This window comes from Hyla sarda, chromosome 6, assembly GCF_029499605.1.
Source record: "Hyla sarda isolate aHylSar1 chromosome 6, aHylSar1.hap1, whole genome shotgun sequence".
In the NCBI taxonomy this organism is placed as follows: domain Eukaryota; kingdom Metazoa; phylum Chordata; class Amphibia; order Anura; family Hylidae; genus Hyla; species Hyla sarda.
In genome coordinates this window covers 135,569,715-135,593,829 of record NC_079194.1, presented here as the reverse complement: position 1 = coordinate 135,593,829, position 24,115 = coordinate 135,569,715, and the positions used below count along the sequence as shown (strand labels likewise).

The following is a 24,115-nucleotide window of genomic DNA, read 5'->3' as shown; positions in this document are numbered from 1 at the left end:
GACAGATTAATAATCTGGGCCATTGTCTTTTGTTTTTCTAGGATGATCCAGAGGGGGAGGAAGAACCCAGGGAGCCTTCAAATTCCCTGAAATTGGAATTCACAGAAGATCCAAACTTTAAGACAAAAGTGAATTACTCCTATACTGCTGTTCAGATCCCTACTGATATCTACAAGGGCTGTGAGTATCCAGAACCCCCTAATCCCCCAGTGTACATAGAAATGAATGACATGTGTCATTTGACTCCTCATCCAGCAGGTGACACTGTCATTGTATACTAATAGAACAGCTGTCAGGGAGTGCTGGGAGTTGTAGTCCCAGCACAGTATTTAAAAACTGAAGGGTCTTAGGCTAGGATTCCACTTTACAGAAAAAATGCCAGTGCAATTTCTTGCGCCTGGCGTTTTTTTGTCGTTTTTTATGACGTTTTTGCATTTTAGTGTAAATTGCCTTTTTTTGGGCCCTTTGGCATTTTTTTCAAAATTTGTTGGGTACCAAAAAGAAAGAAAAAAAAAAAAGATGCAGTAGGGATAGGAAAAAAATGTAATTAACAATTTTTATTTATTTTTATTTAATAACCATTTTTTTATAAATTTTCAATAAAGTGTGTGTGTTTTACTTTTTTCCCCTCTATTTTTTACATTTTTTCAGTAGTACTACTACTCCCAGCATGGAACAGGCTGTTCCATTATGGGAGTAGTAGTACCTGTACTAATAGACAGATCGCAGCAGGTATCACTCCTGACACCTGATGCAATCGTCCTATCTATTGCAGAAATGCGGAGCTGCTCTATACAGCGCTCACATCTCTGCTCTGTACTAGAATAGAAATTCACCTCATTCATATATTCCACCTAGAGTGGGGATTGACCGGATGGTTGCAGCCAATCACAGTTCTCAGAGGGAAATATGAACGAGTGATGTTCTATTCACATCACTGGCCGTCCGGAGTACAGTGCAGAGATGCCGCTCCGCCTCTATGCAATAGATAGGACGATCTGAAGGTACTACTACTCTGCTCCATGTTGGGAGCTGTAGTACCTGCATTAATAGACAGATCGCAGCGAGTGTAACTTCTAATACCTGTTGCGATCTGTCTCTTAATGCAGGTACTACAGCTCCCAGCATTGAGCAGAGTGTGCTCCATGTTGGGAGTAGTAGTACCTGCAGTTAAGGAAAGATCACAGCGTATTTCACTCCTGACACCCACTGTGATCCTCCTGTATAATGTATAGATGTGGGCAGCCGCTCTTCTATGGTCCCCTGCACTGACGTATACACCTGTTCATATTTCCCACAGAGAGTTGTGATTGGCTGGAACCATCTGGCCAATCACAGCACTCTGCCGGAAATATGAATAGGTGTATATATACGGCAGTGCAGGGGGCCATAGAAGAGAGGCCGTCCGCATCCATACATTATACAGGAGGATCGCAACGGACTCGGGGTGATCTGTCAATTAGTAGAAGTACTACTACTCCCATCATGCATCAGTGTGTTCCATGCAGGTAGTAGTACTACCTAAAAAATGTAAAAAGAAAAAAATGCACATACTACATTTTTATTATTGTCGGCTACATTTTTTGTTCCCTGCCCGCACACATAAATTGATCCCTGTTTAAAAAGTTATACAAATTTCATTATAAAAAAAAAATGTAAGTACAATTTATTCCATCCCTACTGTATCTTTTTTATAATTTTTTTTTAATGGTACCCTACGAAATTGTATTAAAAAAGGTATCTCCATCACTTTTTTGGATCACTAAAGTCCATAAAGAATAAAAAACGCCTGCAAAAATGCCAAAGTTAAAACCCATATGGCGTTTTTCTTATCGTTTTTTTTTTTTTACAAACGCCACAATTTAAATTTTTTTAAAACGCCACAATTTCAGGGGAAAAAACACCATATGCTCAACATGCTGCTATTTTGCAATACCGCCAAGGAGATGAAAAAGAGTGGAAAAAGCGCCAAAAGGATAAAAAAAATCGCCAAACTGAAAAACGCAAAATGGACAAAGATTTTTGCGATTTCTCATTGATTCACAGCTAACATCTGTCCGAGTGTTTTTTTGGCCGAAAAAACGCCATGCCGCAGAATTGGCGTTTTTCTTTGCGTTTTTCCCCCCCAAAAAAATACAAGTGGAATTCCAGCCTCAGGCTGTAAAGTCCTATTCCACCAGCAGTAACACCGTGATTCATTAGAAATAGAGCATTATACAGACGACAGAAAAAGTTGAGAAATATTTGCAGTCATTCAATAAACTTTGTGTTTCAATTCTTTACGGCCCATTCACACTATGTATTTTACAAGGAGAATTCTGGACCCTAGACTCTGCCGAAAGAACAAAAAGTTCAAGCGATCTGGGGAAAAGATTCTGTAATGTAAATAAGACTTTACCATTCTCCAGATATCTGCTTCTTGTCAATGAATGGGAACCATTGTTTGTTTGTTTTTTATTAAAAGGGTTAAAGTGCCCCAATTTCAGAAAACGTTATTGGGGTCTTAGTGCTGTAAGCTTTTATCAGACTGTGTTTTGCAGTGCCTGCCTGAGATATACATCAAGGGGATATCCCAATGTATACCTCTGATGGGTGCCACTGTATAGGCATACAGTGTTATCTATAGGGTAGGAAAATGTGTGTGGAGTGGTACAACTAATGTTCCAGTTTACTGGCAGCTAGCAGAGATCTTGAGTATTGAAGCACAAAGCATATTGATAATCCATTATGTGCAAAAGACTAGGCTCTTTTTAATCACATTTACTTATTTAGGTCAAGTTCTCCACTCGAACTATAGTATGTGAACCCCCAAATATTGCTTTCTCTCCCCTTGCTAACCCTGCCTCCTCCTGGATGTTTTTTTGTTTGTTTTTCTCTTTTGCTCCTTGTTATTTCCTCCTGAGCGTTGACCCTCCATGCAGACCCCTGCTGACCCCAGTCATCCCTTTGCTGCCCCCTGTCTCCCCAGCTACGGTCATCCTGAATGAGCTGAACTGGACGGATGCCTTAGAAAATGTCTTTATGCAGAATCGTCAGGAGGACCCTACACTGCTGTGGCAGGTGTTTGGCAGTGCCACCGGTGTGACCCGATACTACCCAGGTGAGAGTTACTTTGCCCTCGTGATTGAATCCATCCAGCTGAGGATACAGGGAGTGTAATAGTGGCTACAGGATGATTGGTGAATGGGCATAGATTGGGTTCATCTAGTAACTATGCTATCTGTCACTGCAGCCACCCCGTGGAGGGCACCAAGCAAGATTGACCTGTATGATGTCCGTAGGAGGCCATGGTGAGTATAGTTAGCCTGTCACATGTCTGCTGACCTCTTCTCTAAAATCTAATAGACTATGGGGGAGATTTATGAAAACCTGGGTAGAGGAAGAGTGGTGGAGTTTCCCACAGCAACCAATCATATTGCATCTTTCATATTTAAAAAGTCCTCTGAAAAATGAAAGACGTAAGCTGACAATTGTCTAGTGTGAATTCAGCTGTGACAAACCCTCAGCTGTGAGAAGAGTTAGTTCTTTGCAGTTTTTGCAGCCCATATATGCAAACCAGAATGCTTCTTGTCACTGACAGCAAGCAAAGGTATTATTGGTTGAGAATCCATGGAGAAAAACTTCACATCTGTACTCACCTCTATAAAACTTCACTTTATTTCAACTTCGTCAATGAAACAGAAGCCGGCCTGGTGGGATCGGGAAAGGAGCGCAACAGCTCAGGCTGTTGCGCTCCTTTCCCGATCCCACCAGGCCGGCTTCTGTTTCATTGACGATGTTGAAATAAAGTGAAGTTTTATACAGGTGAGTGCAGATGTGAAGTTTTTCTCCATGGATTCTATACAGATGTCTCCCTTTCTTTAAGCATCTTGCACCCCTGTTCCCCGGTGTTACCTCTCCCCGCACGGGATACTCCCGACATACATTGATAAAGCCGGCTATGCACAGCGAAACACCGGGGGGGGGGGGGGGTGTCAGTGTGTCATTTTAAATGCAGCTTTGGGACAATACTAATATTGACAAAATCTAAAAATAAGGAATTTTCTCCAAACAACGAAAAGTGGCATATATCTATAAATGGGAGTGTATAAATTAACCCCCATCTGACCCAATGTCTGTGATTTTAATTCACAATTTTTGATTTCTCACGATTAAAAAAAAAAAAAAAAAAAAAACCATAATAAAAGTTACATTTTAAATTATAGGGTTCCCGAGTTTTGGGAAATTAGTCCCAGGAAAGCGTAAGCCTGAATGGGAAATTGAGAAATATAGTGAACCCCAGGGATTCCCTTATGGGTAATTTGGATTGAAGACTTTCAGTAGTGCTGTTTTTTTTTTTCTTTTTTTCTACTGTCTCAGTATTATTTGTTGAGTTTGCCAATTAGAATTAATTGTGTCTTAAAGAGTTTTTCCCAAGATTGAAACAGGCTAGGATATAAGTATCAGATTGGTGGTGGTCCGACTGCTGGAAGCACCACAATCTCAAAAATAGGGGTCCCTTGTGCCCTAATTGAATAGAACGGAATTCTTGGCTACCAATCCGTTCACTCTCTGTGGGACTTCTGATAATCATTTTAAGGTCCCATTGAGAGTAAATAGAGCAGTCAAGCATGTGTGTTACCATTCTATTCAGACAAGGCCATAAGATCGCCTTTCTAGTGATCAGTGGGGGTCCCAGCTTGACCCCCACCTATGAGATACTTATGCCTTATCCTTTAGATAGGGGAAACATTTTAATCTTGGATTACCCCCTTATTAAATGTTAACCATAATCGGCAGAATCAATGTATAATACTAAGCTCCATTATTTTCTTTAGACTGTTGGTGCTTTGAGTAGTTGTTGTCTCTGTAGCCACACACATTTCCTTCTCAAATATGATGCAATGTATTGATAAATGTCTGTCCGGGCATGCTGGGAGTTGTAGTTTTGCCACAGCTGGAGTCACCCTGGTTGGGAAAAACTAGTCTATGGCTTCTTCTATCTTCGCTCGCTCTCACTTTCATCGTCTGTCTCTGTCGGCCGCTTGCTGTCTCCTTCCCTCGCTCCCACCTCTGAGCACCCCTGTCCAATTTTCATTTCACGCATCATCGCTGCTGGAAAATGCCTCAAATAACTACGCAGGCACCTGGAGGCCGCTCATGTGTACATTGTTATGTATATGTTCTGCCGCCGCCGCGCCAGCTCGTGATTTTATTAGAAGAGTGCGATTAAGTTGGTAAACACTTAGTGATGTTTGTCAGGGGGTGAGGATTTCAGGGATGTATCAAAATATGTATGACAGGCAAATGGCGCAAATATGAAAGCAACTGTGAAACGTGTTCTGCATTTAGCAAAAGGATGCACCATCCTGAATTTTTTTATTTTATTTTTTTGAAAAAAACTGCCTCTGCAGTTTTTGAGCCAAAGCCAGAAGTTTATTCAAAAGGAATAGGACATATACAGGAGGGGACTTCTCCTTCCTTATGGATCCACTTTTGGCTTTGGCTTAAAAACAACCTGTGTGGAAACCTAGCCATAGGCCGTGTTCACACAGCGGAAAATGTGCAGCGTGACCTCACAGTTGACTAATCCGGCAGGCGCATGGATCGCTCAGAAATGCGTGGTCTCATAGACAGCAATGCATTTCCTTGCAGGATCCGCAGAAAGAATGGACAAGTCAGTGTGGGGATTTGGCCAGATATTTCCGCGGTAGAAACATCTGGCGCCGAAATTCTGCTGTGTGAACATTGCAGCAGAATACCATTGAATTCAGTGGGACTCTGCTTCAGCGGAATGTCCATGTGGAATATTCCATGCGGACATTCCGCACAAATTCCGCCATGTAAACATACCCTTAGGCTATGTTGACACGTCTAAATTTCCATGTAGAATTCCACATTGGAATTCCGCAAGGAAATTCCACAACTGCATTTCAACTGGAAATTCAAATTCTGGTGTCTGCAGAATGAAAAGACATGTCTATTCTTTCTGTGGAGATTCATTGCCGTCTATTAGACTGTGCATTCCCGAGTGGTCCTAGCTGTCAGGGGCAATGTCCACACAAAGATTTTCCATGTGGACATTGCCATGTGAACATAGCCTTAAACTGACAAAAGGGCCTTGGATAAGCAGCTGGAATCGCCCAACCACACCCAAAAACTGCAGGTGCATCAGATGTATGAAGTACTCTGCAATATACTGGAAAGTTGAAGTTATTGTCATTGTCATAACATGACAGCAAGAGATCGCTGTGTACAAACAAAATGGATATGCGATGCGCAACAATCAGCGTAAGATTAACAGAACATTATACCACAAAATCATTATACGGTTATTCTGGCCGTGTTATTACATCTATCCCAGGGGAAGCAGAGTCTTAGTTAGCTCATTTTACATCTTTGTTGCTGCAGATTTCTCATTAAAGTGACACAAACCTTCCTGTCCATGTGTTGAGCAGGTGAATATAACCTGTTGTCCCTTGTTATCAGCCACTTCAGACTGATAAGCAGAGGTAAGCATGCCCTTAGGCTAAGTTTCTACCTGTTTTTTTTTTTTTGTGGCCAGAAAAAACGCCACAGCATTTTCCTGTGTTTGGCGTTTACTTGAGTTCTTTCTGGCGTTTTTTGCATTTGAGTGGAAATTGCATTTTTGGCCCCTCTGGTACCCAAAATTTGTTGGGTACCAAAAAAAAAAAAAGAAATTTAAAAAAGGATGCAGTAGTGATGGGAAAAAAAATGTATTTAACAAAATTTATATTTTTTATAACGAAATTTTTATTCATTTTTAATAAAGTGTGTGTGTTTCACTTTTTTTTTCTCTATTTTTAAATTTTTTAGGTAGTACTACTACTTCCAGCATGGAACAGACTGTTCCATGATGGAAGTAGTAGTACCTGTACTAATAAACATATCGCCCCTGGTGTCAGTCGTGACACCCGATGCTATCGTCCATAGTATAGCAGAGATGTGGAGCGGCTCTATACAGTGCTCGCATCTCTGCTCTGTACCAGTGATGTGAATAGAACATCACTCATTCATATTTTCGGCCCAGAGTAGGGATTGGCCGGATTGTTGCAGCCAATCGCAGCTCTGAGGGAAATATGAATCAGTGATGCTCTATTCATATCACTGGCCGGAGTATAGAGCAGAGATGCGAACGCTGTATAGAGCCGCTCCACATCTCTGCAATAGATAGGACGATCGCATCGGGTGTCAGGAGTGATAACCGCTATTATCTGTTCTTAACTGCAGATACTACTACTCCCAACATGGAGCACACTCTGCTCCATGCTGGGAGCTGTGGTACCTGTATTAATAGACTGATCGCAGCGAATGTAACTTCTGACACCTGTTGCGATCTGCAGGTGCTACAGCTACCAGTATTGAGCAGAGTGTGCTCCATGTTGGGAGCATTAGTACCTGCAGTTAAGGACACATCACAGCAGATGTCACTCCTGACACCCACTGCGATCCTCCTGTATAATGTATAGATGCGGCGGGCCGGCCACTCTTCTTTGGTCCCTTGCACTGCCGTATGCAGTCATGGCCGTAAATGTTGGCACCCCTACAATTTTTCTAGAAAATGAAGTATTTCTCACAGAAAAGGATTGCAGTAACACATGTTTTGCTATACACATGTTTGTTCCCTTTGTATGTATTGGAACTAAACCAAAAAAGGGAGGAAAAAAGCAAATTGGACATATTGTCACACCAAACTCCAAAAATGGGCTGGACAAAATTATTGGCACCCTTTCAAAATTGTGGAAAAATAAGATTGTTTCAAGCATGTGATGCTCCTTTAAACTCACCTGGGGCAAGTAACAGGTGTGGGCAATATAAAAATCACACCTGAAAGCAGATGAAAAGGAGAGAAGTTCACTTAGTCTTTGCATTGTGTGTCTGTGTGTGCCACACTAAGCATGGACAACAGAAAAAGAAGAGAACTGTCTGAGGACTTGAGAACCAAAATTGTGGAAAAATATCAACAATCTCAAGGTTACAAGTCCATCTCCAGAAATCTAGATTTGCCTTTGTCCACAGTGTGCAACATTATCAAGAAGTTTGCAACCCATTGCACTGTAACTATTCTCCCTGGGCACAGACAGAAGAGAAAAATTGATGAAAGGTGTCAATGCAGGATAGTCCGGATGATGGATAAGCAGCCCCAAACAAGTTCCAAAGATATTCAAGCTGTCCTGCAGGCTCAGGGAGCAACAGTGTTAGCACGAACTATCTGTCAACATTTAAATTAAATGAAAAGCTATGGCAGGAGACCCAGGAGGACCCCACTGCTGACACAGAGACATAAAAAAGCAAGACTACATTTTGCCAAAATGAACTTGAGTTAACCAAAACCCATCTGGGAAAACGTCTTGTGAACAGATGAGACCAAGATAGAGCATTTTGGTAAAGCACATCATTCTACTGTTTACCGAAAATGGAATGAGGCTTACAAAGAAAAGAACACAGTACCTACAAGGAAATATGGTGGAGATTCAATTATGTTTTGGGGTTGTTTTGCTGCCTCTGGCACTGGGAGCCTTGAATGTGTGCAAGGCATCATGAAATCTGAGGATTACCAACAGATTTTGAGTTGCACTGTACAGCCCAGTTTCAGAAAGCTGGGTTTGCATCCGAGATCTTGGGTCTTCCAGCAGGACAGTGACCCTAAACATATGTCAAAAAGCACCCAGAAATGGATGGCATCAAAGCCCTGGAGAGTTCTGAAGTGGCCAGCAATGAGTCCAGATCTAAATCCCATTGAACACCTGTGGAGAGAGCTTAAAATTGCTGTTGGGAAAAGGCGCCCTTCCAATAAGTTTGCAAAGGAAGAGTGGTCCAACATTCCTGCTGAGAGGTGTAAGAAGCTTATTGATGGCTATAGGAAACGACTGATTTCAGTTATTTTTCCCAAAGGGTGTGCAACCGAATATTAAGTTAAGGGTGGCAATAATTTTGTCCAGCCCATTTTTGGAGTTTGGTGTGACATTATGTCCAATTAGCTTTTTTTCCTCCTTTTTTGGTTTAGTTCCAATACACACAAAGGAAATAAACATGTGTATCGCAAAACATGTGTTACTGTAATCCTTTTCTGTTAGAAATACTTCATTATCTAGAAAAATTTCAGGGGTGCCAACATTTATGGCCATGACTGTATATCCACCTTTTCATATTTCCCACAGAGAGTTGTGATTGTCTGGAACCCTCTGGCCAATCACAGCTCTCTGCGGGAAATACGAATAGGTGTATATATACGGCAGTGCAGGGGACCATAGGAGAGCAGCCGGCCGCATCTATAAAATTATACAGAAGGATCGCAACGGACCCAGGTGATCTGTCAATTAGTACAGGTACTACTACTCCAATCATGGAACAGTGTGTTTCATGCTGGGAGTAGTAGTACTACCTAAAAAAAAAAATAAAGAAAAGTGAAAAACACACACATACTACATTTTTATTATTGTAGGTTACATTTTTTGTGCACTGCCCACCCACATAAATTGATCCCTGTTTAAAAGTTAATAAAACATTTTTTGTAAAAAAGATGCATTTCATTAAATACAATTTTTTTCCATCACTACTGTATCTTTTTTATTATTATTTTTTAATAAAAGAATAAAAACCGCGTGCAAAAACGCCAAAGTAAAAACCCACATGTCGTTTTTCTTGGCGTTTTTTCACTTCCATGAAAAACTTCTATTGGAGAAAAGCGCTAAGATTTCAGGGAAAAAAACGCCATAGGCTCAACATGCTGCGACAGTGAAAAAACGCCAAAAGGATAAAAAAAACGCCAAACTAAAAAACGGCAAGTGGAAAAAGAATTTTGCGATTTCTCATTGATCTACAGCTAACATCTGGCCACAGCGTTTTTTGGCCGAAAAAACGCCATACTGCAGAACTGGCATTTTTCTTGGCGTTTTTCCCACAAGTAGAAACTTAGCCCTACACCAGTGTTTCTCAACCAGGGTGCCTCCAGATGTTGCAAAACTACAATTCCCAGCATGCCTGGACAGCCTTTGGCTGTCCAGGCATGCTGGGAGATGTAGTTTTGCAAGACCTGGGGGCAACCTGTTTGGGAAACACTGCCTTACACATTAGGTTGGTGAACACAGATGATTTCAATAAAACCAGGTATTTAACAATATACGGTTATTTTAGCCATGTTTGAAATTTTCTCTGATAGTCACTAGCTATGAGTGATCATTTTTGGAGTGTTTCCAAAACCTTCCCAAAAAGATCGTTCATACTTCGCCCAGTGTCATTGATAATGCAAGGCCAGTCTGAACAGCTGTAACTGCCAGTATGGGCTAGAAAAACTATGGCTCAGAGGAGAATTGTTCAGTGCTTGGTTAACCATCAAACTTCCTCTATCCCATGCATGTGGCCACTGTAAGGGTACGTTCACACGAGCGGATTTACAGCGGATTTTACGCTGCGGATCCGCTGGTGAAGGCCCACTCTATGCTGTCTTTACATCTGCCTGCTCGTAGCGGCAATACGCCGCGACGAGCAGACACACTGCAGCGATGTGCGCTGCGTACACGCACAGCGCAGCCACTCTCCCTGCTCTGAGCTAGGCAGAGAGCTCCCGCGATGTGCGAGTATACTGCGTATTGCCACTACGAGCAGGCACATGCAAAGACAGTATAGAGCGGACCTTCACCAGCGGATCCGCCGCGAAATCCGCTGCGAAAATCCGCTCGTGTGAACGTACCCAAAGGCTATGTTCACACAATGGAATTCCGCACGGAGATTGCGAGTTCCTTTGATATCACTTGGATTCTGCCACACTGTGCACATGGCGGAATTTCCACAGCAGATGTATCCTCCGCGGAAATCTTGATTCCGGAGTCCGCAGAAAGAATGGACATTGCCCTCTATGAGACGGCGCATTTCTGAGTGGTCCTAGCATCGGCATGTTCTGCTTTCACTCCGCTGTCGGGGCATTGTCTGCAAGGAAATTTTCTGTTCGAACACTGCCTGTGTGAACATAGCCTGAGGCTGGGTTTACACATTGCATAACATCACATAGTTTTCTGCAAATTGCAATGGTTCACGCCAACCATTATAACAATCATATGCTTCACCTGTATTTGCCACAAAACATGACAATCTGTGGTAAACCACATGCCATACTTGACAGGAAATGTGGCTACAAAAGGTGATGTCAGAGAGTAGCTTTGCATATTATTCTTTCCAAATAGTTTAATAAATCAATTGTTAGACAGTAAAAGAATAATCAAATCTTCAAAGCGCAAGTCCAGCGTTGCCCTCCCGCCAGTTTTTGTACATTTGGTGTGGAGAGAGGCTGGAGTGAATACCGTGCACTAACCTATCAGTAAGAAAAGGGCTTATGTGCGACACTTGCTAAGTGTTGGTACACTTACGAGGCAAAAGTTACAGTTGCGAGTGTAATACAGACACAAAAATGCCTCTTTAGGGTAGGGTAGCACGTGTTGTATTTTGCCGAGTATTTGCTGCTGTGTATTTTTTACCCATTAAAGTCAATGGGTAGCAAAATCAGCAGCAGGAAAATATGCAGAAAACTGACCTAACAAAGGGTTTACTCACCTGAACTCAAAGCATCATGGGGGAGATTTATCAAAACCTATGCAAAGGAAAAGTTGCCCATAGCAACCAGTGTGATTAGAGAGACCTTGTTAAAAATGAAAGAAGCGAGCTGATTGGTCACTGTAGACAACTGAGCAACTTTTTCTCTGGACAGGTTTTGATAAATCTCCCCCCATAGACCTATGATATTATGAGTTCCAGTCAGAAAACCCACAATCAGGCTGGCACACTTGGCTATATTAAGTGTGTAAAAATGTGCCCATAATGAGCTTGTGTTAAGCTGGCTTTACAGGAACTTCCCAGCATGCCCATCATTGATACAAAAGACTCTCACAATCCTTGTCAGCAAAGATTGAAAACTTAAGAGCTTGCAGTTTTAAGGGTGAAAAGGTACCGGAACGTTGGTGTCACACCCGTGCCTCTTTCAGAATCTGGAAGATCCTTCCGTTGTCCAGTTTGGGGTCTGTTGCTTAGGGCAGATTGTAAGGCTAGGTTCAGACTACGGAATCTCCGGGCAGAAAATTTCCGCCTGGAGATTCCGAGTGCGGCCAGCGCTGACTGAATCAGTCGGCCCTAGGACCGCGCGGACACTGCAGTCTCCAATAGACTGCAATGTGTTCCATGAGTATTTCCGCCTGAAGAAAGAGCAACCCCATTCTTCAGGTGGAAATTTCCAAGCGGATTTTCCATTCAGAATTTGTGAAGAGGAATTTGTGAACGGAAACCCATTCACTACACTATACATTTTAGCAAGCGGAATTTCCGCCTGCAATTTCAAAGAGCAATTGCAGGCGGAAATTCCTTAGTCTGAACCTAGCCTAAGTAGACAGGGATAGAGGCTGTGGTTGAGCTTAGGCATATATCCCTGATTAATGTGATAGTTGGGTATCAGTATTCTGGATACCTTATAACCGCAGTAGATAAGTCACCACTATAGGAGTTTGAAAGGGAAACATGGGTCTAGCAGTGGCTTATTTCCCTCTCCTCATTAAAGGGGTAGTCCAGTGGTGAAAAACTTATCCTCTATCCTAATGATAGGGGATAATTTTCAGATCGCGGGGGGTCCAACCGCTGGGGCCCCATGTGATCTCCTGTACGGGTCCCCGACTCGCTGGCCAGATAGCGGGTGTTGACCACCGCACGAAGCGGCGGCTGACATGCCCCTTCAATACAACTCTATGGCAGAGCCGGAGATTGCCGAAGGCAGCGCTCCAGCTCTGCCATAGAGTTGTATTGAGGGGGGCGTGTCAGCCGTCGCTTCGTGCAGTGGTCAACATGCCCCCTTTCCGCTGGCTTTCGGGGCCCCGTACAGGAGATCTCGGGGGGTGCCCCAGCGGTCAGACCTCCCGCAGTCAGAAACGTATCCCCTATCCTTAGAACAGGGGATAAGTTTTTCACCACTGGATATCTCCTTTAAAAACATATAAGCTGAGTGTGCATGTATGTGGGCGATTTAAAGTTATAGCTTTTGAACTACAAGGGGGGACATTTATCAAAGCATTTAGTAGGTTTTTTTTTCTTAAAATTGCTGCAAAAACTACTCTATTGACTACTCTATTTTTTGTGCGACTTTTTGATTGTGCAGTGCCCTAAGCAAAAAAAAAAAAAAAGAAACTTGCTTACCTAAGCAAAAAGTGATTTTTGACTTGCACTGGTCAGAGATTTATCCAGTGCGAAAGTCGCTAAAAAGTTGCATTACATGAAAAAAACCTACTACATTTACTCCAGCTCAGACCAAAGCAAAAAATTGCTTACCTGAAAGAAATTTATCAACAGGCTGAAACCTGTTGATAAATAAGTCACACATAAGCAAAAAAAATTGTAACAAAAAAAATAACTAAAAAAAAGGAATATATAAGCAAACATTGATAAATGTCCCCCCAAGTGTTTAACTTACAGCTATTATTTGTATAAGTCCACCCTTAGGGTCATTGGTCTTTTAAGATCTCATCATGCTGTTTCTATCAAAGGTATTAAAGGAGGGATTTATTAAGAATAGCTTCTCGCATGCCAGTCTAAATGAATCCCCCGCCAGCGCACAGGCTCGCTGGATTTATGTAGAGTCGCCCGCCTCTACATAAATCTCTGTGCATCGGCGGATGCCTGTGCCTTAGCTGAAATCTTTGCCACCTCTGAGCTGGCAGAGATTTCAACTGCAGTATAGGCTTGCCAGCAACCATAATAAATTTGGTAAGCAGGGGGCGACCATGCCCCTTTAGCAGAAACCACACCCACTTTTAGGTGAAACTGAGAACATTTGCATAATTTGTGCTCAGCAAAAGCTTGCACAAAAAGTATGCAAATTTTGCCAAGCACACGATGAGAAATGTGTGTCCACCCCCTCCCCCTATACATTTTGGACAAGTGTCTTTGCCTTTGTTCTATCATAATTGGTAGCTAAATGCTACAAAGGAAAACCGGTCTGTAGGAGGCGCTGCTCGCATATGTGAAAGGACGGAGAGACTCAAGCCAGCACAGGTAAAGATTGTTTATTGTGCAAAAGAGTGGACAACGCGTTTCGGCACACACAAAGTGCCTTCCTCAGGTCCAAAAAGTACAATGCAAACTTCTTTGTTAGTAGGCAGAGTTACTGGTGGTGATCCTGTGTGCAACGAGGTACTGACCTTGTTCTATCATGTGATCTATGTCTTTCAGGTACATCCAGGGAGCATCCTCGCCAAAGGACATGGTGATCATAGTAGATGTGTAAGTACGGAGTCGTCTGTGTCAGAATGTTGTCATATAAGCTTATAAGACTATAGATCAGTGGTCTCCAACCTGCGGACCTCCAGATGTTGCAAAACTAGAAATCCCAGCATGCCCGGACAGCCGTTGGCTGTCCGGGCATGCTGGGATTTGTAGTTTTGCAACATCTGGAGGTCTGCAGGTTGGAGACCACTGCTATAGATGATAGGTTTATGTATTTTTAGTGGAATTGCCCTTTAACATGAGCATAACAGGTTTTGCACAGTTCTCCATCTCCCCTAGTGTTATTTCCCCGCAGTTTGAATGTCAGGCATTAACCCCGGAGCAGACATTGCTCCGCTCTGTATCCACTCACCTTCACGTATTTCTTTCTGAATCAATTTATTTGTCAATTCTAGTGTGCAGTTCTGTGTCACAACAGTTGGCAGTGCATGCCAATAATGTAGTAACGTCATGACAGGCCTCACCGGTAAAGTGCGGCTACGTAATGTTGGCTGTAGAGTGTGGTGACTGGAATGTAATGAGCTGAATGAAGGAGATGCCTTTATCTAGTGACAGCCATTAAAACCTTTACAGATCTCGGCCACAGATGCAAAGTCATTGCTGATAATCACACAGATTGTATTATGGATTCATCGCATCATTTATAGTCATCGTATCCTCCCATAATTCCATTCACTGCAGCATGCCAATACAGTGGTCCCTCAAGTTACAATATTAATCGGTTCCAGGACGACCATTGTATGTTGAAACCATTGTATGTTGAGACCATAACTCTATGGAAACCTGGTAATTGGTTCTGAACCTCCCAAAATGTCATCCAAAAATAGGAAGAAGTGAGGATTAAAGAAAAATAAATAGATAACTAATAGAGATGAAGCAAATCCTTACATATAAAAGTAAGAAAGAGCTGCTGGGAGCTGTAATCACTATCTATGTCAGTGTTTCCCAACCAGGGTGCCTCCAGCTGTTGCAAAACTACAACTCCCAGCATGCCCGGACAGCCAACGGCTGTCTGGGCATGCTGGGAGTTGTAGTTTTGCAACAGCTGGAGGCCCCCTGGTTGGGAAACAATGGTTTATGTAGAAGACAGGAGCTTCTTCAGGGTCCTATACAGTACACACAGTGTCCCAAATGGGCCTTACTTGGTGTCCAAAGGAGCAGGTAACCCTGGCACAGGTAAGGAGTAGTACAGAACTTGTTGTTCCTTCCTGTACTGTAGGGGGCGCTACCAGACAGCCAGTCAGTGCATGCACTTCAGTAATAAAGGTGATTTACCAGTGAATGTCCATTCTAATTGGTCAGTTCCTCCTGTTGTGACACGTTTCACAGATCTGGACTGTCCGTAGCATTGTATGTTGAGGCTGGTTTCAAGTTACAATGGTCCAAAAAAAGACCATTGTATGTTGAACCTATTGTATGTTGAGGCCATTGTAAGTTGAGGGATCACTGTATCTGAGAGGGGCTGTATGGCTTATGAATAGAATTCCAGATCTGTAAGAGTGCATTCCCACCACGTTTTTGCTATACAGTTCCCATATACGTTCTATGTGAAAACCGTACGGAACCGTATTGAAAACCGTATGCATTGACTCTCCATTGAAAACTGTATGCCAAAAGATGCATCAGGTTGTGTCCGTTTTGCATCCTGTACGGTTTTGTCAGTTTTTTTTTCCCGTACCCAAAACCGTAGTCTACCATGGTTTTTGGTCCTGGTTAAAAACTGTATTAAACCGTATACATTTTTTTTTTTTTTAACATGGGAGTCAATGGGAACCGTACAGAACTGTATGTGCGTATGGTTCCATCCAGTTTTCCCCATACGGTTTTTTGACTTTGCACAGTTTTTTTTTTCTTGGAATTTCAATCAAACAAGTGAAACTTTATTCAAAATGGAGTGAAAAGTTAAAAACGTATACATTTTTTTCTTACAAAACAGATGCAGCCGGACATAATTTTTCAAACCGTAAACAGTTTTTAACTGTATAAGAGTTGAAATTTGTACACACGTTTTGATACAGTTTAGTCAGGTTTTGAGGAATCCGTTTTTCATCAAAAACCTGATATGGGAACTGTATTGCAAAAACGTGGTGTGAATGCAGCCTAAGACTGTTACATGCACAGGGAGAGAGGAAGCGGTGAAGGTGCTACAGAATCGCTCATTGTTGTATATACTGCTGAGTTTGGCTTCTGGTTTGCATGATACATGTTTAGGATTCAGGGGGTGAATATATAATATATAATATATATATATGTGTTGCAGGAGTGGAAGCGTGAGCGGTCTCACCCTCAAGCTTATGAAAACATCAGTCATGGAGATGTTGGATACTTTGTCTGATGATGATTATGTGACCGTGGCTTCGGTAAGTGTCCCTACATTCGCTGTAGAATATTGCATCATATGTACTAGTCACCAAACCCCCCCCCCCCTTTCCTCCCCTCATAATGTCATGAAATCTAAGGGACAGATGTGTTACTGAATATGGAACTTTTATTTCATGCAGAATTATATTCTAAATTGTCATTTTCCATAGTTTCACGAGAAGGCAGAGCCTGTGTCCTGCTTCCGACAGCTGGTCCAGGCCAATGTGAGAAATAAAAAGGTGATCAAAGAAGCCGTCCAGGACATGGTTGCACGAGGAACAACAGACTACAAGGCTGGATTTGAATATGCTTTTAGCCAGCTACAGAATGTGAGTTACACAAAATGTCAGGCATCCAGTTCACCAAGAACCTTTAGGGTATGTTCACACTGCGGAATCCCCGCGGAATTCCGCGAGCAAAAGTCCGCACAGTGAACATTACCATCAGTGTGAATGGGTCTTCTGTGAGACCCGTTCACACTGCGAAATTTCAGCCGCCGATGAAATTGTTCCGTGCAAAGAAAGAACATGTTCATTCTTTGCACGGAAGTCCGCGAGCACTGCATAGCCGTCAATGGTGACGGCGTAGTGCCGCACGGTCCTACCGCCGCCGCCAGCTGCCAGTCTGAATCTCCGCTTGCTGAGTTCCGCAAGCGGAGATTCCGTTCACACTCTGTAGTGAGAACATACCCTTATTGTCACATGCAGGAGTCATGGTCACTTGCAGTACAATACTATCGGCAGAGAGTGTCACTGTCACATGCAGTAGAGTTAAAGGGGTACTCCAGTGGAAAACTTTTTTTCAGGTGTGATTTTTATATTGCCCACACCTATTACTTGCCCCAGGTGAGTTTAAAGGGGTACTCCGTTGGAAACCTTTATTATATATATATTTTTTTAAATCAACTGATGACAGAAAGTTAAACAGGTTTGTAAATTACTTCTGTTAAAAAAAATCTTAATCCTTCCAGTATTTATTAGCTGTATACTACAGAGGAAATTCTTTTCTTTTTGGATTTCTTTTCTGTCACGACCACAGTGCTCTCTGCTGACACCTCTGTCCATGTCAGGAACTGTCCAGAGCAGGAGAAAATCCCCATAGCAAAGATATGCTGCTCTGGACAGTTCCTAAAATGGACAGAGGTGTCAGCAGAGAGCACTGTGGTCAGACAGACAAGAAATCCAAAAAGAAAATAATGTCCTCTAGTAGTATACAGCAGCTAATAAGTCCTGGAAGGATTAAGAATTTTTAATAGAAGTAATTTACAAATCTGTTTAACTTTCTCGCACCAGTTAATAAAAAAAAAAAAAAGTTTTCCACCGGAGTACCCCTTTAAACTTTATTTTTTTTTAAGGCAACCACCTAAACTTGAATTGCAAAGTATATTTTAGTGGGTGGTCTTCTGAAAAATGGCCAGTATGTATATCAGTGTTTCCAAATCAGGGTGCTTCCAGCTGTTACAAAACTACAACTCCCAGCATGCCTGGACAGCCTTCGGCTGTCCAGGCATGCTGGGAGTTGTAGTTTTGTAACAGCTGGAGGCACTCTGGTTGGGAAACACTGATGTATAGTATATAATGAAACTGAAAACGGAAAGTCTTTTGGAGAGATTTTGATGTACATTATTATTATCAGCAGGTGTACCTGCCGTACATTTCTGTCATTAGCAGGTGTCACTGTCACATGCGGTACATTACTGGCAGCAGTAGTTGTCACTGCCACATGCAGTACATTACTATCACCAGCAGGTGTCACTGTCTTACATGCCTTATTTTTAATAAACTTAATGCAGACAAACGTCACACGTGCAAATTGTAATAAGATGATCATGATGTTCACGGACGGTGGTGAGGATCGCGTGCAGGACGTCTTTGAAAAGTACAACTGGCCAAACAAAACTGTAAGTGTTAAAGTAACCCTCTTATTTTGAATGAAATATTCCTTCTTGTTATGATAAATGAGACACACACACTCTTCTTTCCTCGCAGGTTCGCGTTTTCACATTCTCAGTTGGGCAGCACAATTATGACGTCACTCCCCTGCAGTGGATGGCCTGCGCCAACAAGGGTGAGTGTGTTCCCCTGGCTCTGTATATAATACAATATGGTGTCACCAACATGCATCTCATCATCTTCATTTTTACAGGTTACTATTTTGAAATTCCATCTATTGGAGCGATACGCATAAATACTCAGGTACAAAGGAAATGTCACATCATGCATTTGGGGATACATCAGGGTCTTAGGATTGTTCTGTCTGATGTGTTGAGGTACAGTTCTAAGAGATTAACCAATGGATTCCACTATTTAGGACTTGTATATTTCTGAGGTGTTGCCTCCATTAATGTTTGTGATGTCTGATGATTAGATTTTCTTTCCTTCTTGTTTTTGTGGGAACTCAGGAATATCTTGACGTTCTTGGGCGACCAATGGTTCTGGCTGGAAATGAAGCAAAGCAGGTTCAATGGACGAATGTCTATCAGGATGCGCTGGTGAGGAGCATAGCCCATTCCAACTTGTTCAATCCGGTCTTTATTAATCGTGCCCTTTCATCACTTGTCCTGTTCTTTCTTTAATTATTTTTCTCAGGGTCTGGGTCTAGTGGTGACAGGGACACTGCCTGTATTCAACCTGACATCTTCTGGACCTGATGAGTCTGGAAACCCTAGTAAGGTAAGGAAGTACAAGAGTAGTTTACAGTTTTGATGTTTATCTTTCCCCTGACCACTCTTCTTTTTTATTTTTTTCCCTTCATACTTTAATCATCCTGAAATAATATTTCATAAAATATACATTTCTCTCAGTCAGTTAAATTTTTCTGATACAGAGCTCCAAATCTTCCAAATAGTTACATAGATAGTCAGCAACAGGAGAATACAGCAGCACACTGCTAGCACAAAGATATAGATAAAACATGAGTATATAGATAGAACATGAAAAGCTATACAGCTGTAGTGCAATAAATGAAAATATGAAACTATGAAATTATGAGGTACTTAGCTTGCGAATTTGGCGGCCAAATAGCGTGGACCGTCCCACCACGTTAAGGTGACCTCATTCCGGGACGGACCCTACACTATGAATATGCCTCTGTGTGAACAGTTCAACAGGCATTGCAAGGTCTGAAACATCCAAGACACCTTATATACACCTAATAGAGGTGGGTGGGGTGCAGGAGCCAACATGGAGGTAGCCACTCCCCCGTATGTGTAATACAACCAAAGAATAAGTTGGCCAGCACTATTTGATTCCAAACTATTCTTTGGTTACATAGATAGTCAGATAGAATTGTGACTTTCTGCAGCCACCACAAGGGGAGCTCTCTGCTTACAGGTTTATACCGCTCCTATTGAATACAGTAATAAACTCTAGACATTAATTTCCATTCTTTGGTGCCCTGATGAAGAATCTGTATCAAGCCCAATATTACAAGTAGTGCTGTGCTCCTTACCTGCTGTCTGACAGGAGGCTCTTTAGGCCCTTTAACTTCTAGGGTCCAGGTGTAGTCACCCAGCCCCCTTCCAGAACTACACCAATAACTCAATTGTTGGAAATCCACTCCATTTGAAACCTTAGTGTAACAAGAGTCCTTAGAGGGTGCTAAGACACCCTAGATAATGTGATATCACATGACCCAGAGTTATGTCACATGGCATCTGTGTTGATGGCTGATGTCCTCTCTGCTCTAGTTTTTTTGTTCATGGGCCATCGTGTTTCTCTTTCAGAACCGGCAGAATCAACTAATTCTGGGTGTTATGGGTATTGACATTGCTTTGGACGATATCCAGAGACTGACGCCACGATATAGTGTAAGTGATGGGGGGAAGGGCACACCTAAAGGCCTTCTATGGGGATAGGTTTGTGTGTAGACTAGTTAGTGCTACTTGTGGGTAAAATAGTTTCCTGCTGTAATTTCCGGGTTCTCTTTCCACAGTTGGGGGCCAATGGTTACATGTTTGCCATTGATCTGAACGGCTACGTCCTTCTCCATCCCAACCTGAAGCCTCAAGTAAGACAATGCAGATGTGTTTCTGCAAGGGGCCTTGTATATCCACACCTAGTAGTTTGATGTCCATATTTATTTATACATTTCAATGTAGATAATATGCGAGCTATCAGATCATTTCTTGCTGAGCTTCTGTGATGTTATATTCAGACATCTCATCTTTGCAGGTCATCAACTTCCAGGAGCCGGTCACTCTGGATTTCCTTGATGCAGAGCTGGAAGATGAGAATAAAGAGGAGGTGATGTCCTCTCCTGTGTGTCCTGCATCTGCACCCAGTCATTGTTTTTATATTTATCATCTCTGCATCTTTTACCAGATCCGAAGAAGAATGATTGATGGGTTAGAAGGACATCAGTTCATCCGGACACTGGTGAAATCTCTGGATGAGGTAGGATATGGGTGCAGGGACTGTAATTGGTAATGATGGATACTTATGGTGGGGACACTGAAGGGGGGACATGCACCATGGGAAGAGTGAGGTTTGTTGTTGCCTTGGTGTTATTTTGTCATATTGATCTGTTGCTCTTCTCCCAGAGGTATATTGATGAAACAGAGCGGACCTACACCTATGCTCCAATACACAGCACTAATTACAGGTGAGCTTGGTGAAGACTCCTAGTGACCACATTCCAGGGGCTGCATCCATGCTAAAGATGTCACAATGCCAAAATGCACAGCACTCCCATATTGCCTTTCTCTGCAAAAGTCCAGTGTGCTGGTGCCATCTTGTGGGAAAGTATAGGTATAGGACAGGACCCTGCAGACTGAGGCAGCCTTTAGTTATAATGTTATCACCCTTATCCAGAGGTGGGGGATGTTAATTAGAAAATTCTACTTTACACCTGAATTTACACCTTACAGTGTGAGTGTCAGCAATGTGTCTGGAGATCCAAGTCTACAGATAGTTGTTTAGTGAGAAGTGTGTCTTATTACCATGTCTGAGTGTAACCTGACATCCCCGCTGCTGTCCTCATGCTGCAGGCTGAAGTCCTCGCTTGACTTATAGATCTTCATCTGACTACTGCTTTCTAGCGATGCAATAACCGGGGTTCCCCTTAACATAAAAATATCTGTCAAAGCTGGGTGTTATCCAGTGTGGCTGCCTCTAGGTTATCACCCTGCTTTTCTAGAGACCTGCACTGCCTGATTATACGATGGTATGGCAGACGAGGATCCTGGGAAGCTGAATGGCCCTTGTGGGGTGTGCATTTTCAGGTCTATTGGTTTGTCATCCAGCTTTTACAGAAATAAAGCAGATAAATGATTGAGTAGAATTGTTACTAGGGCTGCTGTCCACTGCAGAGTCAGGGCAGTGTCCCTCAAAGGATGTAATGGGAGTGCAATGTGCACAGTAACATGTAGTATTTGGCTGCTGAGCTCTGAACCTCTAGTAACATTTTCTTTTCCCTCCTCCCCTTGTTCCTTGCCCACCCCCATTATCTGGCTTTTCTGCTGTTTACCTTCTCTCCATTACTCTCCTTACTTATCCCCATGCTCACTGACAATCCCTGTCTCATGTGACCCTCTCCTCCCATTCTTTACCTCTTCTCCCCACACTCCTCTCCTCTTTTCCTCCTCCCCGCCTTCTCTCCTGGTGCCGGCAGCCTGGGTCTGGTGTTGCCTCTGTACAGCTCCTATTACCTCCGTGCTAATCTGAGTGATCAGATCCTCCAGGTGCAGTGTAAGTTTCCCCTTTGCTTGTGTGTATCCCAGTGAGTCCCCTTTTCCTGTCCCCCAGCTCATGCCTGCCCCCGGCCATCCCCCGGATTTGTCATTGTTGAGGGGGGACATGTCTGGGGGTGAGGGCAGAAGTTGGCAGCATGCGGAGCCTGGCAGACACTTGCTGCCCGGGAGGTGTGTGCATGAGACTTCTCTGTTCATCTGAATCATAATGAATGTCTTTCAGTTTGATTCATTCAGATTAATCTCTGAATCAGATGCTGCTTCTGTCTTTTTCTGCCTCTTCCTCTGTCTCTTCCTATCTTACCAGTACCATCTTACACTCTATTTGTATCGCCAGCACTCTCATACACCATATCCAACAACTCTCTCTAATACACTACTTTTCTCAACAGCTTTCTTATACTCTACCTATATCTGGAACTCTTTTACACTCTCTCTCTTTCTTTCTTTCTTTCTCCCTTAACAGCACTCTCTTACAATCTACCTCTCTAAGAACTCTCCTACACTCTACCTCTCTCAGCCCTCTCTTACACTCTACCTCTCTCAACAGTATTCTTTTATTCTACCTCTCTCAGCAGCTTTCTCTTACACTCTACCTCTCTCAGCAGCTTTCTCTTACACTCTACCTCTCTCCGCAGCTTTCTCTTACATTCTACCTCTCTCAGCACTCTCTTACACTCTACCTCTCTCCGCAGCTTTCTCTTACACTCTACCTCTCTCAGCAGCTTTCTCTTACACTCTACCTCTCTCAGCACTCTCTTACATTCTACCTCTCTCATCAGCTTTCTCTTACACTCTACCTCTCTCAGCAGCTTTCTCTTACACTCTACCTCTCTCAGCAGCTTTCTCTTACACTCTACCTCTCTCAGCAGCTTTCTCTTACACTCTACCTCTCTCAGCAGCTTTCTCTTACACTCTACCTCTCTCCGCAGCTTTCTCTTACACTCTACCTCTCTCAGCAGCTTTCTCTTACACTCTACCTCTCTCAGCAGCTTTCTCTTACACTCTACCTCTCTCCGCAGCTTTCTCTTACACTCTACCTCTCTCAGCAGCTTTCTCTTACACTCTACCTCTCTCAGCAGCTTTCTCTTACACTCTACCTCTCTCAGCAGCTTTCTCTTACACTCTACCTCTCTCAACAGCTTTCTCCTACACTCTCTCTCAGCACTCTCTTACATTCTACCTCTCTCAGTCCTCTCTTATACTCTACCTCTCTTAGCCCTCTCTTAAACTCTACCTCTCTCAATTGCTCTCTCTTACACTTTCTCTCTCTCACTCTCAACCCTCTCTCTTACACTCTATCTCTCTCAACAGTACTTCCCTACACTCTCTCTCCAGCTCTCTCTCCTTACCAACACCAATTTCTTCTTCTTGCAGCAGAATCCTCATGCTGTATTTTCCTCTATCACACTTATCATTCTATTTTCTACTATTCTGCGCTTTCTTCTCTTTTCTTGTCTACTTCTTATTTTCCTCTTCTATTCTCTCCATTTCTGTATATCTTTTCTTCTTTCTTCTCTTTTCTCCTGTCACCCCCTCCCCTCACACACACACTTTTGCTTTCCTTCTATTCTTTCTTCCTTTCTTTCTTTCTTCCTTTCTTTCTTTCTTTCTCCCCTTCTCTCTGTTTCTAGTTCTCTCTTCTTTCTCTTCTTCCTTTTCTGTCAGCTCTTTTCTGCTTTCCTCTCTCCTTTTTCTCTCCTACTTCTATTTCCCTCTCTCGTCTTTTCTCTTTCTCTTCCCTCATCTCTTTATTCTTAATTCTCTTTTCCTTTCCTCACTGGTCTTTCCTCTTTCTTCCTTCCA

The 24,115-nt window shown here is 42.7% G+C and overlaps 1 protein-coding gene across 2 annotated transcripts in view; it reads left to right on the top strand.

Moving 5' to 3' along the window:
- Positions 1-24,115, top strand: part of CACNA2D2 (calcium voltage-gated channel auxiliary subunit alpha2delta 2) — a 283,654-nt gene that overhangs the window by 223,766 nt on the left and 35,773 nt on the right. For both annotated transcript variants that reach the window (XM_056525126.1, XM_056525125.1), the window contains exons 6-22: positions 42-180; positions 2,969-3,100; positions 3,233-3,290; positions 14,206-14,256; positions 16,520-16,619; positions 16,791-16,949; positions 18,413-18,520; positions 18,609-18,687; positions 18,766-18,815; positions 19,022-19,111; positions 19,209-19,292; positions 20,345-20,428; positions 20,554-20,628; positions 20,793-20,864; positions 20,943-21,014; positions 21,161-21,222; positions 22,231-22,307. In XM_056525126.1, coding sequence (XP_056381101.1) covers positions 42-180; positions 2,969-3,100; positions 3,233-3,290; positions 14,206-14,256; positions 16,520-16,619; positions 16,791-16,949; positions 18,413-18,520; positions 18,609-18,687; positions 18,766-18,815; positions 19,022-19,111; positions 19,209-19,292; positions 20,345-20,428; positions 20,554-20,628; positions 20,793-20,864; positions 20,943-21,014; positions 21,161-21,222; positions 22,231-22,307 — 1,492 coding nt within the window. The remainder of the gene's footprint in view (positions 1-41; positions 181-2,968; positions 3,101-3,232; positions 3,291-14,205; positions 14,257-16,519; positions 16,620-16,790; positions 16,950-18,412; positions 18,521-18,608; positions 18,688-18,765; positions 18,816-19,021; positions 19,112-19,208; positions 19,293-20,344; positions 20,429-20,553; positions 20,629-20,792; positions 20,865-20,942; positions 21,015-21,160; positions 21,223-22,230; positions 22,308-24,115) is intronic.